Raw genomic sequence first — 14,166 nt, forward strand, 5'->3', positions numbered from 1 at the left:
TTGCTATGAAATTTGTATCATTCCCAATTTATTAGGCATAAGTTGCTCTTTAAAACTGCTCATATCATACACGTTCTGCATCATCACTGCATGAAGGGCACCGATTGTTGCTGCGGAGAAAGATCATTTTGGACTTGGTGAAGCAGCCTCTGGCCAAGAGGAAAGGGGTTCTAGAGCGAGATCTGAACGAACACCTTAAAAATAAAGGAGAAAGACAGAAAACAGCACATTTTGCTTGGACCACACTTCCCAAAAGGGTTTCTCATCTTCAACAATGAGGTGATGGATTTGACAAAGGTTCTGATCTGCTTAAGGCTTCCACGGTCTTCCCAGTCTCTGCTCAGAAACACGCTGTCACGCTGGGTTAAGGGGTGAATGGTTCTCATTAGGTGCAGCTACGCTGCTCTTTGAGATTTTGCCCTTTAGTTTTACTCTTAAAAGGAGCAGAAGAAGTGAAGGGGTCTATGAGAAATGAACAAGATGGTGTGGACTGGGTGCTTGGAAGTAGAAAAGTAAACCCTGCCCTTTCAGAACCGAGGTGAATAAATTAACTCTTGGTTAGAACACAAAAGCATTTCAAAGCTTTGATTCTCCATTGGGATCCTTCCGCTATGTTTCCACTCTAAGCAGGGACAATGGGATGCTTCACATGGTGGGACACGCTCCTGAGCACGTGCTTTGTGTTTGCTCACTGGAGCCACCGCAGCTTTAAGGTTATTTACATCCCCTGGCATTTAAGTTACAAGATGCAAAAGTCTTTTAACCGCCTGCATTTGTCAACACTGTTCTTGGAAATGAGGTTCAGCACTCTGCTTACCAAGAAAGAACCAAACTAAGACACAGCTCTGGAAAAAGAACAAGACACTGCTCCATTAGTACTATCCCCGCATCTACTTCGGTACAGCAAACCAAAAGTCTTTCCTCCATGATATTTTTCCAGCAAAGGGGAGTCCAAAAATAGTATTTCCTCCTCAGTCACTTTCATACATGAGTAAGAGCCAACAAGTCAGACTCAGTAGCAGCTGAATATTGCACTGCCATTAACTCTGTGTACAGCTGAAGTCCAAGAGGTGTACTCGTGGTGTTGGGAGAATAATGACAATGCTGGCTCAGTGATGTGAAGACCCAGGATGCGAAGGAAGGGGAGAACACAACAGTACCAGTCACACACTCAAGCCCAGATACTGGCTTTCAGAGGTTAAAATTCATCACTTTCAACTGCATGGAGCTGTGTGTCATCTGCATCCGTCATGCTGCTCTCTTGGGATTCATCTGTGCCAGCTTGAGAGAGAAAGAAACAGGCAAACATTACGGGGCTGCTGCACTCAGATTCCCTCAGGACCCACTCCAGCAAAGCTTTGGGCTTCCCCTCCAAATACTTTAAAGCCATGTGGCTTTTCCCCTTTTTTTTCTCGTACATTAACCCCCGGGAGCATGACCAAGTCTAAATGCTGTTTGAAAGGAATTAATGCAAAGTCCATATTAACAAAACTCATTGCAAATCTCCAGTATGAAGTTGTTTCATGGAGAAACACAGGTGCCTTTTATGGCTTTCACTCAAATGCTTCACTGGTTTCTGTACCACGGACACAGCCAGCCCCATGCTGGGAAGTGAAGGCACAAACTGACTTACACCAGCCAATGCATCAGAAACAATTCTCCCCACCCCCAGTACTACCTGAATTTACTTTAGGTTGTCTCATGTATCCCAAGAGAGCTATTGAGCTCAGTCTGTGAAACTCACCTGCAACTTACAGAATAGAATCCCAGACTGGTTTGGGTTGGAAGAGGCCCTAAAGCTCATCCAGCTCCACCCCCTGCCTTGGGCAAGGACCCCTTCCACTAGAGCAGTTTGCTCCAAACTCGTGTCCAACCTGGCCTTGAGCACTGCCAGGGATGGGGCAGCCACAGCTTCTTACAAACAGCCTAATCCCGTTTTACTTTGCTTATTGGGCAGATGAAGTTGGGTTCTGCTTGTTTTGGCTTTTGTGTGTTTGGGTTTTTCCAGTCCTGGTTCAGGTGTCCCTTGGCAGCTTGAGTACTCTGTCTCCATCTCCTGGCCAGAAACACGTTCAGCCCCAGCGAGCAGTGTTCTAAGTAGCCCAACTACAGCAGCAGGGAGAGAAAACCCTGCTGGCACTTCAGGAAGTGCAGGGCAAGTTTTCCTGTATTAAATTGCTTCTCAGTATCTATTTTCTATTACTACTCCAGTCCACATCGAAGAGGTCAATAGTTGTTACTATCCCCATTTCACATAGCTACCCTTGCTTCATGGAATCTAAGCTCATAATAAAAAGTTAGAGAGAAACCCAGGCCACTCCTCTTCATGGATTATTCCCAACTAGGACACCGGGAGTGTTTTATTTTCTCTCTTCAAATGAAGCCACTTCCACGACTTTTGTCAAGAGTTTCCTTTCATGTTTAGCAGGCCAAATGTTTTTACCCAACACCCAGTTTAACTTTGGACAAAGCCTTTACAGACAATTTCAGTTGCCGTTCAGTCACCTTGAAATGATTTGAAGCTTCTACAAGGGAAGATGTGCAGCTCTGTGAACATTTTGCTCTCCTAGGATACTGTCAGCCAACCCTGAATTTATTATATTTGTTATCTCTGTCCTACTCCATCTACAGATTCTAAAGATCCTTTATTTCATGCTTACTGTAGGAAGAATGAATGAATTCCAAGTGAAGAGCCTCTGGAGTTCCTGCCAAGCAGCAGGAGCTTATAGGTGTTTCACCTATTAAACCTGGGATTCTATGGAAGCTGAAATACCTCCTTGCATGAGAAAGGGTTGGAAATACAAACCTGATTCATAGGGGTAACATTCACCGATTTGCTCTTCTTGAGTTATTGGTTCCTCATCATCTGGAAGGTAACGCTTGTCAATTGCCTCTTTAATCTGGTTATTGGCTCCTTTGGGATCTAAGTCCATTGCCCATGAGAAATTCATTAGGGCCAAATGTGTCTGACCCAGTTTCTTATAAACCTAAAACAAGAGCATAAAAGGCTGCATTTACATGAAGCTGCTACTTGAGGTTTTGGACAACAAACATAACAGGCCACAAGTAACTGATACTTTAGGAAAACCGTAAGGTTTACGGTTACCTTTAGAGATATCTGTAGAGGTGAAAGATTTATTAAGTCCCAAGGGAAATAGCAAGTATGTGTAGAAAGAGTGAGCGAATGTTTCTATTTAAGACTCAAAATTAAACTGGCAGCTGACATTCAAAACCATAAAGAGGTGGATCTTGAAATAGAAAATGAAGCTGCAGCAAGGTGAGGTTACAGCTGCACATGTCATGTCTTGCCCCTTCACCATGCTCCCTTTCTTGAGTCACGGTAACCCCCAAATCTACCTGTGGCTCAGGAAAAGTCCAAAGTCTGAGGCTTCTAATGCCAGAGGCCCAGAGGACAGTCTGGGAAAGCATCACCATGTGTACACATGAATCCTGCACTCTCCCCTGTAGCTCTCATGGAGCACTGGCAAAGGCAGGACCCATGGTTTGCCTTGGCACAGCCATTCTTACATCCTTGTTTTAGCTGTCATTGGCAGGTGACGAGAACAACAGGACATGAAGTGGCCCCTTGCTTGTCCTGCTAAACTGAAGAGCAGCTCTTCAAGGACAACCCTTCACTGCAGATTGCAGCCCACATTTTGCTGTAACTTGCCCTGAAGCTCTCCTTATCATAAAGGACAGATGAGCAAATACTTTATCTGTGGTAAACATTTTAACAGTGAAAGTCCTTAACTTTGTCAAGACATGGCAACTGTCATGGCAATGTGGAGGTCCAGCTACTCCTGACAGTTACCAGCCAACAAATTTCAGCACAAATCCTTTTACCTCTCCATCCTGCAGATGAAGAGTTCCCCAGTCCTGTGCTAGAGGCGAGTTTGTCCTGTTGCTTCCTAGTGAACACACACCCCACAGAAGAAAGCTGCATACCGTATTTAAAGCATATTAGAAGAGAAGACTATGAGGAAGAAGGATTCCCATTCCTGGATTACTTTTCTCTGGCATTAAACACAAAGGCTGGAATGCAAACACAGCTGACAAGCTGGTAATATCTTTTCATGTGCTAGCCTACCCCATTAGCTTCATCAGAGACTCCTCTGCCTGCCAAACAGATAACCTTCTACAGCAATTTGGGGAGACTACCAGCTGAAAAGGACACTGAGGCTCTTGGTGGAGACTTTGGAGTGTGCCACAATACCTCCTTGCTCAGCATTTCTAACACATTAGAATGTGATTGAACATCCTAATAGCTACACACACACATAAGCGACACTGCTGCCTGATGGATGGACTGTCCCTCAATGTTCTAAGGATTTCCACTGATCACATTGTTGCTGTTGTATTGAATCAAGTCCTAATAAAGTCCCTCTTTCAGAGACAGATTCTGGCTGTGTGCATAACCACTGCATGAAGTCCCTTTATCAGGATCAAGTCTTGCTTTTCAAAATCATTCTCTTTCAAGTTGACAGTGGTGAAATCAAAGCAGGTAAAGAATAACATTGGCTTGAGCTGGTTGTTTTGTTTGTTTAAAATAGAGCTGAAGGCTGCTCCAGTAATAACTGGCTTCTGCATTTAAAAGCTGCTACATAATAAAGCTGTGAGCAGTCAGCCTTATTTAAAGCTTTGGGAATTTTTAGAACACTGCTCCAAATGGAAGTGGCTTAGTGACAGGCATCATGTTTTTTCATCAGGCACACATCTCTGCAACACAGGAAACCACCACGCTCGTGATCACTGTCAAGTTTTCCTTACCTTTCCTATTAAAAAGTAAACAAGAGACTCTTTGGGAACAATCTGTTTCAGTTCTTCAAGTTCTTGCAAAGCAGACTGAAAAGGAAGCAAAAAGAGCTTAGGAAGTACAAGCTACCAGTCTGCAGGTGGTTACAACATCACTAACTTGGGACTTAGCACCAGTGTGGAAAAACCATCTTGGCATTTCCACACAGTATATTCCATCAAGAACAGTACAGCCCCATGAGAAGCATCTAAAGTCCCTTTACATTAGGTTCTTATTTAAAGATTGTAGCATATTATAGCCCTATTATTACAAAAAATAGAGCAAGTTTACTGGGCTTTGGTCTCCTACAACACAATATTTGTCCAAAGTATTTAGTGAAACTTCTATTTTAATTGTTGATACGGGAGCAATTTCTGCTGCTGTGACAGTAATCTGGCATTATCAAGAAATTCAACCTAAGAAATTCAACCTAAGATGTTGAACCTATTCAATCTGCAGTTAGAAATGAACAATGGTTTTTGTCATAAGAAGTTGCATTCAACCCCCTAGAACTTATTCATGTGAAGATAACTTCAAGTTTGGGCTTGCTACAGAAACAGAAGCATAAACCTGCATTTCTTTACCTAACACTGGCCAAATTTATCACACTATCAGAATTCTTACTGCTAATCCCCCAAACGTTTCATTAGGCTGTACGCAGCTTATGTGAATAGTGCAACTTGAGTCTTACAAGTCCCAGCCTGATAAAGAAGAGAGTCCAAATGTTTTACTTCCTAACACACCCCTTCATCACAGTCAGCATGTTACCTTGGTGAAGCAAATGCCTCACATTGGCCTCTGCAAGACATGCTGCTTCCTGCAAGCCCTGATGTCAATGTGTAAGCATTCCACTTCCAGTGCATCCCCATTCCTAGCTACAGTGATTTAAAGGTAACTTAAAGTTGTCAACAGGCAATCTTACCTTGTATTTCTCATTTGCAAATAATACAGAAGCTCTATGGAATTTGCATAGTGGGTTCTTGGGGTCAATGTTAATAGCTCTGTTTAAAGTATCCAAAGCCTTCTCAGATTTTTTCAGTGCATGCTGGACCTGTTACACAAAGGGAGAACAAGTTTCAAAGGGAAAATAACAACTCATCTGCCAGACAAAACCAAATCCATTGGACTACATGTACCTACAATCTGCTGCTTTAATAAAGATTTGTCCAATTCTAGACCAAGTCTTAACAAGTTTTCTTACAGGAAAAACTTCACCTCGCCTCATCTCCACCTCAAAACCTTCTCCCCACCCAATGGGTCACAGAAATCACCGAACCTTTGGCCAGGAGTGGACTCAGTGCCTTTCTGTGTATGTAAGTGAGAAGCAGGCACTGTCCCTGCATTATCTGACAGCTTTGCTGCCACACAGAAGGCAAATGAATGCCAGCAGGGACCCATCCATCACACACAGCCAAATCACCATCACAAGTATCTGAGAACTTCTTCTCCACTTGTGAGGGTGAGGCCACTGTTTCCCCAAGGACTGCAGCAGCAAATGGATAAATGACCAACTTCTCAAGCAGCCCTATAAATGAAACTGCACTGACAGGGGCTGAAGGAGCTTAAACTTCACTTGGCATAAAGTGGCCTAAGGAAGAAGTTGTCACATCTACAAAGTGATGCAAATGAGGACAGTGTGGACACATAACCAGGACAAAAATACTGCACTGTGAAAGGTGAGATGGGTGCTTCAGCATTTTGTAGGACTAGGAATGCTGGTCCAAGTGCAAACCACTTGATTTCTTACATACAGAATATAAAATACCCCCTCTAAATAGTCTGTTCACATTAATATCTGCACACAGCCCTGATTTTTGTATCACTACTACTTTGGCAGACTCACAAACATGACCTGATAGCATAATTTCACGACTGGCTAAAAGGAGTTTGAAAAGAGAAGTGTCTCTCTTCTGACACATTAATCCCGTGGCGATTCATTTATTTAGTGCTTAAGATCCTCCCATAGGTACTCTGAACCTGGTGGGTTTTGCTAAAAACATTCAGAATGACTTTATTCAAACAAAGCACAGAAGCAGATTAAAACAGAAGGAGAGAGTTAAGTGCAATCTACTTACTACTCCAATGTGACACAGTAAGACTGAGCTCTGAGGATTGATATCAAGTGCTTTCTGGAAATGCATTTCCGCTAGACTGAATTTTTCCTGCTTGTAATAAATCATCCCCAACCCATACCTGCAAGCAGAAAAACAACTCAGTCAATATCACCTGGCAGAAATGCTCTATAGATTTGCCAACCCTATCCAGGGTGGGAAATGATTTCTTGTGGGGGGAAAAAGCTACATCTAAAATGATCTTGGGTCTTTTTGTTCAGTTGGGTAGTGTGCATAATTGGTATCCGATGCACAGGAAGAACAGCTCAACAGCTACAAAGTGAAAAGTATGCAAGTTTCTCAAGACTAAGTGACTTACACCAGCAGATCTAACTTTCACTGCTTTATACATACACAGAAAAAGCTGGAAGAAACTAACTGTGTCCCAAGGTGTAACGGGACACATCTCTCATCTCTCCAGCTGGAAGCGAGGAACAGTCAAGTAGAGTGATGAGAAGTGCTGCCCAGAACAGAACAGCTGGGGTAATACAGCCAAGATTTGTGGAAACAAGAAAACATCCTTCAGCATCCAGCAGGTATTTCTCCAAAAGGTACTCTGCATCACATGCAATAGGAGGGCGGTGAAACCAAACTTACCATGCATTATAGTGTCTAGGGTTGACTCTGATTGCATTTCTAAAACAAGCTAATGCTTTGTCTAGTTCTTCTGTTAACACAAATTCATGCCCCAACAGGGTGTAGGCATAAGCATAGTTTGGATCAACTTGGATGGCTCTCTGGAAGAACTTGATTGCAATGTCATGCTCTCGTTGCAAGCTGAAACAGTTTCCTGCAGCACACCATGCCTAGTAAAGACAGCATTGCAAAATTAGCACACTTCTTACAACCCACATGAACGATGTTTGCGCTGAACAGATTTGTTTCCATGCTGCTTTATGTGATTCTACTAACTTCCTCCTAGACTAAAACATAATAGTAAAACAACAGTTAAGTCTCATTCCTAAGAGGCTTATAGGCCTAAATACACTTGAGAGCTAGACAAGCTGAAATAGAGAAAATGAGCATGAGGACACCCAGCATGTTTGTGCCAATTAGATCCTTTGATGACTAATGACTAAAGCTTCTGAAGCTGTTGGAAAGGTTAGAAATAAAACATCTGAGATGTGCAACAATAACGAAGGGGAGATGGTCAATCTGCTTTCACTCCCCCTGACTAATGTGGAAATCTGCAGAGCCACAGATTTAGCAACAACTTCCCCTTTTACGCATTTATAGACACACACATCTATTACTTTACTGTGGCACCTATTAAAAGGTGGCTGGGTTTTGTACATCATGACTTTATATTACTCATGACTTTATGTTACCACACACTCCACAGGTTAATGGACTTCGGCATAAAAAATGTGCAACATCATGTTTTACATACCAGTGAGTTAAATACAGCAACTAAAAGGTGGTACAGGAAAGAGACATTCCTTATCTTTGTATACCGGCAGCAGGAAGAGTGAGTAACCCATGATCTTCCTGGATGAAATTTAAATAATCATTAACAGATAAAAGGTTTCAACCTGTTCCACTTAAGCTGGAATTCAAGGAAGCCATCTCAGGCATCATCAGTTCAACAAACCAGCTTGGCCATGCAGTTTTCACAGGAGAATACACCTGAGCTAGATCACAGCACTGTTCTGAGCCATTAATTTTGCCACATACAGTTACTCTGTTCTCATTCAAGAGCACAACATTTTATACCTCTGGTGAGTTTTTATCCATGTCTGTCAAATCCTTTGAGAGAACTGAAAGGGCAACATCCTTCTGCAGATGCCACAGCGTAGTGGAGTAGATCTCCATGCCTTCCACTCGGTAGTTTTCAATCCTTCTTACTTCTGAAAATATTCTCTCAGCCTAAGAACATAAATTAAACTTAAACCAAAACTCCACCCGCCAAAGAGCACATAGGTCAAGGTTACAAGCTTCACATGTCCAGCCTGAGCATCCTCTTTGCTTTGCAAGTTACTACACAGAGCTACAAGTCCTATGACTTCCCCCCCAAGTGAAGGAAGCGACTATACCCCAACAGAAATGCAGCCACCCTCCCTATGGTGACTCAGCTTCTGTTGCTGTTTTTAATCACAAGCAAGGCAAAAAAGGTACCCACAAAAAGTGTGGCATACTTTCATGGTCCAGTTCTGATCATGAGCTTTTCTGACAGATGACAGGTACTGCATTCATAGAGTGCTCCAGCCCTCCACACATCGTGTATAATAATTACAAGGGAAAAGGCAGCATGTGGTGAACGTGGGTGATGCAGGGATGGGGACACATGACAACATGTATATACATTTGCTTTACTTCCATGTGAGACAGCTACGCTTCTTATCAACAGCTGTCTAAAGAAGTCTTTCTGACATAGGTATCTCTTCCATAACCTACAGATCCAGGTTACAACACTTGAAACACAAGAAAGGAAGAAGCAGCCTAGCTTTAGGAAACCATTATGGCCCATAGCTTTAGTTTGCAAAATAAACACAATATAGAATCAACCTTGTTGGAAAAGACCATTAAGATCACCTTAACTGTAAGCTTCCTATAGCTTTTGCAGGACGGCTGCAGGTGTTGTGGAAAGCTATGCAAAACAAAAGGGAAAAGTTCCTACCTGCATATATTCTGCAAGTTCGAAGTAAGCTCTCCCAATTTGGCACAGCACCCAGCCAGTGTTGTAGTGGTGGGATGGTAAATGGCTTAAGATATTGATTGCTTCTTTGCAGTTGTATGAGCACAAGGCCAAGTAACCTTTCCCCATGTCACGAAGAAGGCTCATCAAACCTTCTAGGAGAAAACCACAATAAATACAAGTGGAAAAGAAAGACAACTGAGACTTATTTACTTGATAATCCCTCCAGCTCCTCACTGTGACAGGCACTGCTCCCAACTTTGCCTATGAAAATCTTCCAGGAGATCCCACACACAGGCTTCTACACTCTCAATTTAGGAATAATATTCTAAACAGCAGCCTTTGTAATGGAAGTCACATAGTAACAACTGCTTCAGCCAGCAACGGAACACTGAGAAATGCTCGAGTTCAGAGCAATTGCAGCTTTGCATTTACAGCAGCTATTCAAACATTTTGTTAGGTCTGAATACAGTTTCCACACGTCTGGTATCCCTGGATACATCTTCTTGCTGCCTGGAAATATTAATGAGCCAAAAGAGAGGAATTCAGCACTTTGTCTAGGACTTTCTGACAATCTGAATAAAGACTTGGTTTTAAACAAATGGGAAATATGAAGGGAGAAGTGATTCTATAAACCTGATTTTGAGGGAAGATGACTGGGTCACTCAGAGCTCCTTTGAGTCAGTTTCCAAGGATCTTGCCTAAAAGCATTTTAATCATTAATGGGTCAGAGCAATCCCAGGCACAGCTACAGACTGGGCAAAGAAGAGATTCAGAGCGGCCCTGCAGAGAAGGACTTGGGGGTGCTGGTCTATGAGAAAATGAACATGAGCTGGCTGCAGTGTGCGCTCGCAGCCCAGAAACCAACCGGATCCTGGGCTGCATCAAAAGGAGCGTGACCAGCAGGGCGAAGGAGGTGATCCTGCCCCTCTACTCTGCTCTCCTGAGACCTCACCTGGAGCATTGTGTGCAGTTCTGGTGTCCTCAACATAAAAAGGACATGGAACTGCTGGAACAAGTCCACAGGAGGCCACGAGGATGATCAGGGACTGGAGCACCTCCCGTATGAAGACAGGCTGAGAAAGTTGGGGCTGTTCAGCCTGGAGAAGAGAAGGCTGCGTGGAGACCTCAGAGCAGCCTTCCAGTATCTGAAGGGGGCCTATAGGGATGCTGGGGAGGGACTCTTCGTCAGGGACTGTAGTGACAGGACAAGGGGTAATGGGTTAAAACTTAAACAGGGGAAGTTTAGATTAGACATAAGAAGGAAATTCTTTCCAGTTAGGGTGGTGAGGCACTGGAATGGGTTGCCCAGAGAGGTTGTGAGTGCTCCATCCCTGGCAGTGTTCAAGGCCAGGTTGGATGAAGCCTTCGGTGGGAGGGTTTAGTGTGAGGTGTCCCTGCCCATGGCAGGGGGGCTGGAACTGGATGATCTTGAGGTCCTTTCCAACCCTAACTATTCTATGATCCTAAGGATCCAAGCTTGCAAGATGCAGCTGCTTACAATTAGCCACTTTTAACTCTTCTTCACTTGTTCTTTGGAACTAGAAGATACTGAATTCAACCAGATTTTATACAAAGGTGATAGCTGTGCAGGCCTACTGAAATAAGGCAGCAAACACTGGTTTTTCTTTCCATTCAACCTTAAAACATAGTTTTACTCTAATACAGTCCAACAGTGTTCAAACAGACCTGCTGCTGCCTTCTGTAGCGTGAAAGCCTGGATCTGTGGTGCAACAGTGGAAATCTTCCCTTCTGAAATGATGGAAGAGTCCAGTTTGGTAATCTCCAAGCTGTCATTTAAGTTTGGTTGAGTTATTCCTCCCTTATTTGTTTTACTTTTTGTTTTTCTGTTTGGAATCTTAGGTGGAAACTTCATTTTTAATTTTTTGCTATTTTCCTGCAAGTAAGAAGAGTCAGAGTTACACAGAGAAGTCTTTCAAGCTGGATTTTCTGCATTTAAAAGTGAATTGTGCAAAGTTACATGTATGTCTCTCTGCAGTTGGAACCACCATGCCCAGCCATTTGACTTTTAAACTTGAGTATACAGGCACATAATAACTACATTGGCTATTCAGTGGTTCCTTTTTTAACAGCAAACATTCACATCACCTAACCGCAGACCATGAGTATTTGTGCTTTGCTGTTCTGCTCTTCAAACAATGGAGCAGAACATATGAAAATAACTTTGGGGAAGAAAAGTATCTGCTCAAAATGAATTCTTCAAGAAATAGCTCTGAACACCACCACCTCTTTTCTAATGGGCTGACAGCTAGCAGCACCACTGCATTTTTAGCGCCGAGCACGTATTACCACAAGCACGTATCTTTGTATTTGATTATGATACTCTTCCTTCTACTGCTTTAGTTGAGCACTTGGTAGATTAAAACCCAACATATTATGGCATCATGACATGCATTGTACAGCCACATGCTTCATACAAGTTCTGCTCATCACCAAATCTGTTTTTCAGCTGCTATACAGATGGGGAAAGCATTAGTCAACACAGTGGCATGGATAAGAAACCTCCAAGTCTGCAACACATGAAGTTGGTTACCTTTGTAGTAGAGCTATCACTAGTAAAGAGGCGAGAGCTTCTTCGAGGCAGTGAGTTTGGTGGAGCAGCAATTGTTGGGCTCAATACCTGAGGTGTTGTACTGAAAACAAGCAGCACATGGGGAAAAAATTAAGTTCTTGGCTCCATTTTTCATAAACCCCACTTTTATCTTTGTTTTAAACAAAGACACTCAAGAACCCTAAGGACAGATACTCCCAAAAGTGAATTCCAAGAGGAATTCTTTCATCTTCCATTACCTTGTCTGTGGGCCAGAGCTCTGGGTTTGTGCAACAAGAACTGGAGTGACTTCCCGGCTATTTCCGCTCTGCGAGAAGACAGACTTCGTTCCAGCCTGGCTTATCCTGCTGACAGCCTGCATAACACAAAGTTTCTACAGGTTTGTTATTATGTCACTAAGGAAGCTCAATTTCTGCTCTACCAAATCTGTTCTGCTTAGCAACCACTGCGTAAAGGAGGGTAAATACTGATTCTTTCAGTAAAGGATGAGGTGTGCCCCTCACCCCCAGGAGCAACCATTAGAAGTATCCCTCATGCTACCTGTTAAAACATCAGGAAGTTTACCAACTTTATGCACATCAGCTGAAAGATCCGAAATCACCATCTAGTGGCAGGAAACTGTATGTTGCTTATACAAGAATAAAAGGGAATGAAAAGATGTCATACTTAAAGTTACAAGAACTCGGAGTGAAGTTCACATGGAGCACCAAGTTACTGCACGTCAGTTGAACAACACTGTGCGCACACACGCACCTTTTGTACCTTTTATTTGCCACAAGTTACAAGCATGTGATATGATTTACCACCAAAACATTGTCTTGTATCTTCACACAGCTTCATGGAGCTAAACTGTGCACTTTGCTGTCTAGCCTGGCACAACTGAGGTGTGGGAACTTAAGAGCTGTGATACCTTGACTATGAATGTGAGACCTAAGGAGGAAGTTCAGACAAAGTCATTGTCTGATGTGCAGACTTCCTACAAAGGCTTCCCAACAGGTCCTGCCCTCCCTGCCTTTTAAAGAAAGCTTAAACCCAAGCTTTCTGCTTCCTCCAGGGACACTTACATTCAACTCTGTGATGGCTGTTTGGAAGAGATGTTCTTTCACACACCAGGAATCAGCGAGATCAGTAGTGGCACAAGCAACACCAGTTTACACATTATCTGACTTCTAACATTCTATCCTTCCCTTCTCAGTTTCTTTGTTACCAGAGGCCAGTTTAGGCAGCCAGTAGCATGCTTGCCCACTTAGATAGGAAGCCTTTGGATCCATCCTAATGTTTCATTCATTTACGTAAGAGTTTCCTAGGAAACTGCCTCCATTAAGTCATGCACATTTAAGCCACAGCTATACTCAACCTTTTCTAACTCAGGCACTTGAAAAGCAGAAGTGAAATTGGCCAAGCAATTATTTGCATTGGGCAAAGCAAGCAGCAGAATTCTAAGCTGTTATTAAAAGACATGTTAAACAGCTGTGTTTCGTGGAGCACAGATGCATCTGGACAGAAAGCAGATGCACGGACTAGTGACATTCACACCTCAGTGCTGTTGCACCACATCTAGCAAAGCAACAAAACAGCAGCAAATACAACTTGCTAGATGAAAAGCTCTGTAGTACATGTAGGACACACTGAGATGAAATACAGGTGAGTGCCACACTGAAGAGCTGCACTTCACTATTTGCTTCTATTATTCAGACTCAGGAAAATTTACCTTCCTACACATGCACAGTCCACCACAAGCCAGTCTTTACAACTGTACTGGAGAAACCTGGCTGGCCCTGAGCAACTACAGGATGAAAACTGGATCAGAGACACAAAACACCCTTCTAGCAGACTGGTTTAGCACAGTCCAGCCCTAAGAGAACAAAGGCAAAAAACCCCAAAAGCACAACTAAGAAGTGATAGAAAGTGCTGCAGTAATGTGAAGTGAAATTCACCTACACAATGACACAGCAACCAACTGATGTGTCCTGAGCATCAAGCATGGAAATTCAAGTTCTGCTTTGTGAGGAATTCTACACAATTCCCTGCCCTGAGTTTTTACATGCGAGTTGGC

The 14,166-nt window shown here is 43.0% G+C and overlaps 1 protein-coding gene across 4 annotated transcripts in view; it reads right to left on the reverse strand.

Moving 5' to 3' along the window:
- CDC27 (cell division cycle 27) overlaps positions 1–14,166 on the reverse strand; it is a 27,636-nt gene continuing 13,470 nt past the window's right edge. The window contains exons 9-19 of one of the 4 annotated variants that reach the window (XM_065699386.1): positions 12,350–12,483; positions 12,093–12,192; positions 11,228–11,435; positions 9,521–9,690; positions 8,617–8,769; positions 7,501–7,709; positions 6,868–6,985; positions 5,715–5,843; positions 4,768–4,842; positions 2,807–2,987; positions 1–1,281 (exon numbers count right to left, since the gene is read on the reverse strand). In XM_065699386.1, coding sequence (XP_065555458.1) covers positions 1,199–1,281; positions 2,807–2,987; positions 4,768–4,842; positions 5,715–5,843; positions 6,868–6,985; positions 7,501–7,709; positions 8,617–8,769; positions 9,521–9,690; positions 11,228–11,435; positions 12,093–12,192; positions 12,350–12,483 — 1,560 coding nt within the window. In that variant the 3' untranslated portion in view covers positions 1–1,198. Of the gene's footprint in view, positions 1,282–2,806; positions 2,988–4,767; positions 4,843–5,714; positions 5,844–6,867; positions 6,986–7,500; positions 7,710–8,616; positions 8,770–9,520; positions 9,694–11,227; positions 11,436–12,092; positions 12,193–12,349; positions 12,484–14,166 lie in introns of all 4 variants that reach the window. The other 3 variants (XM_065699385.1, XM_065699388.1, XM_065699387.1) reach the window with 3 other exon arrangements.

This window comes from Lathamus discolor, chromosome 20 (assembly GCF_037157495.1).
Source record: "Lathamus discolor isolate bLatDis1 chromosome 20, bLatDis1.hap1, whole genome shotgun sequence".
NCBI classification, from domain to species: Eukaryota; Metazoa; Chordata; class Aves; order Psittaciformes; family Psittacidae; genus Lathamus; species Lathamus discolor.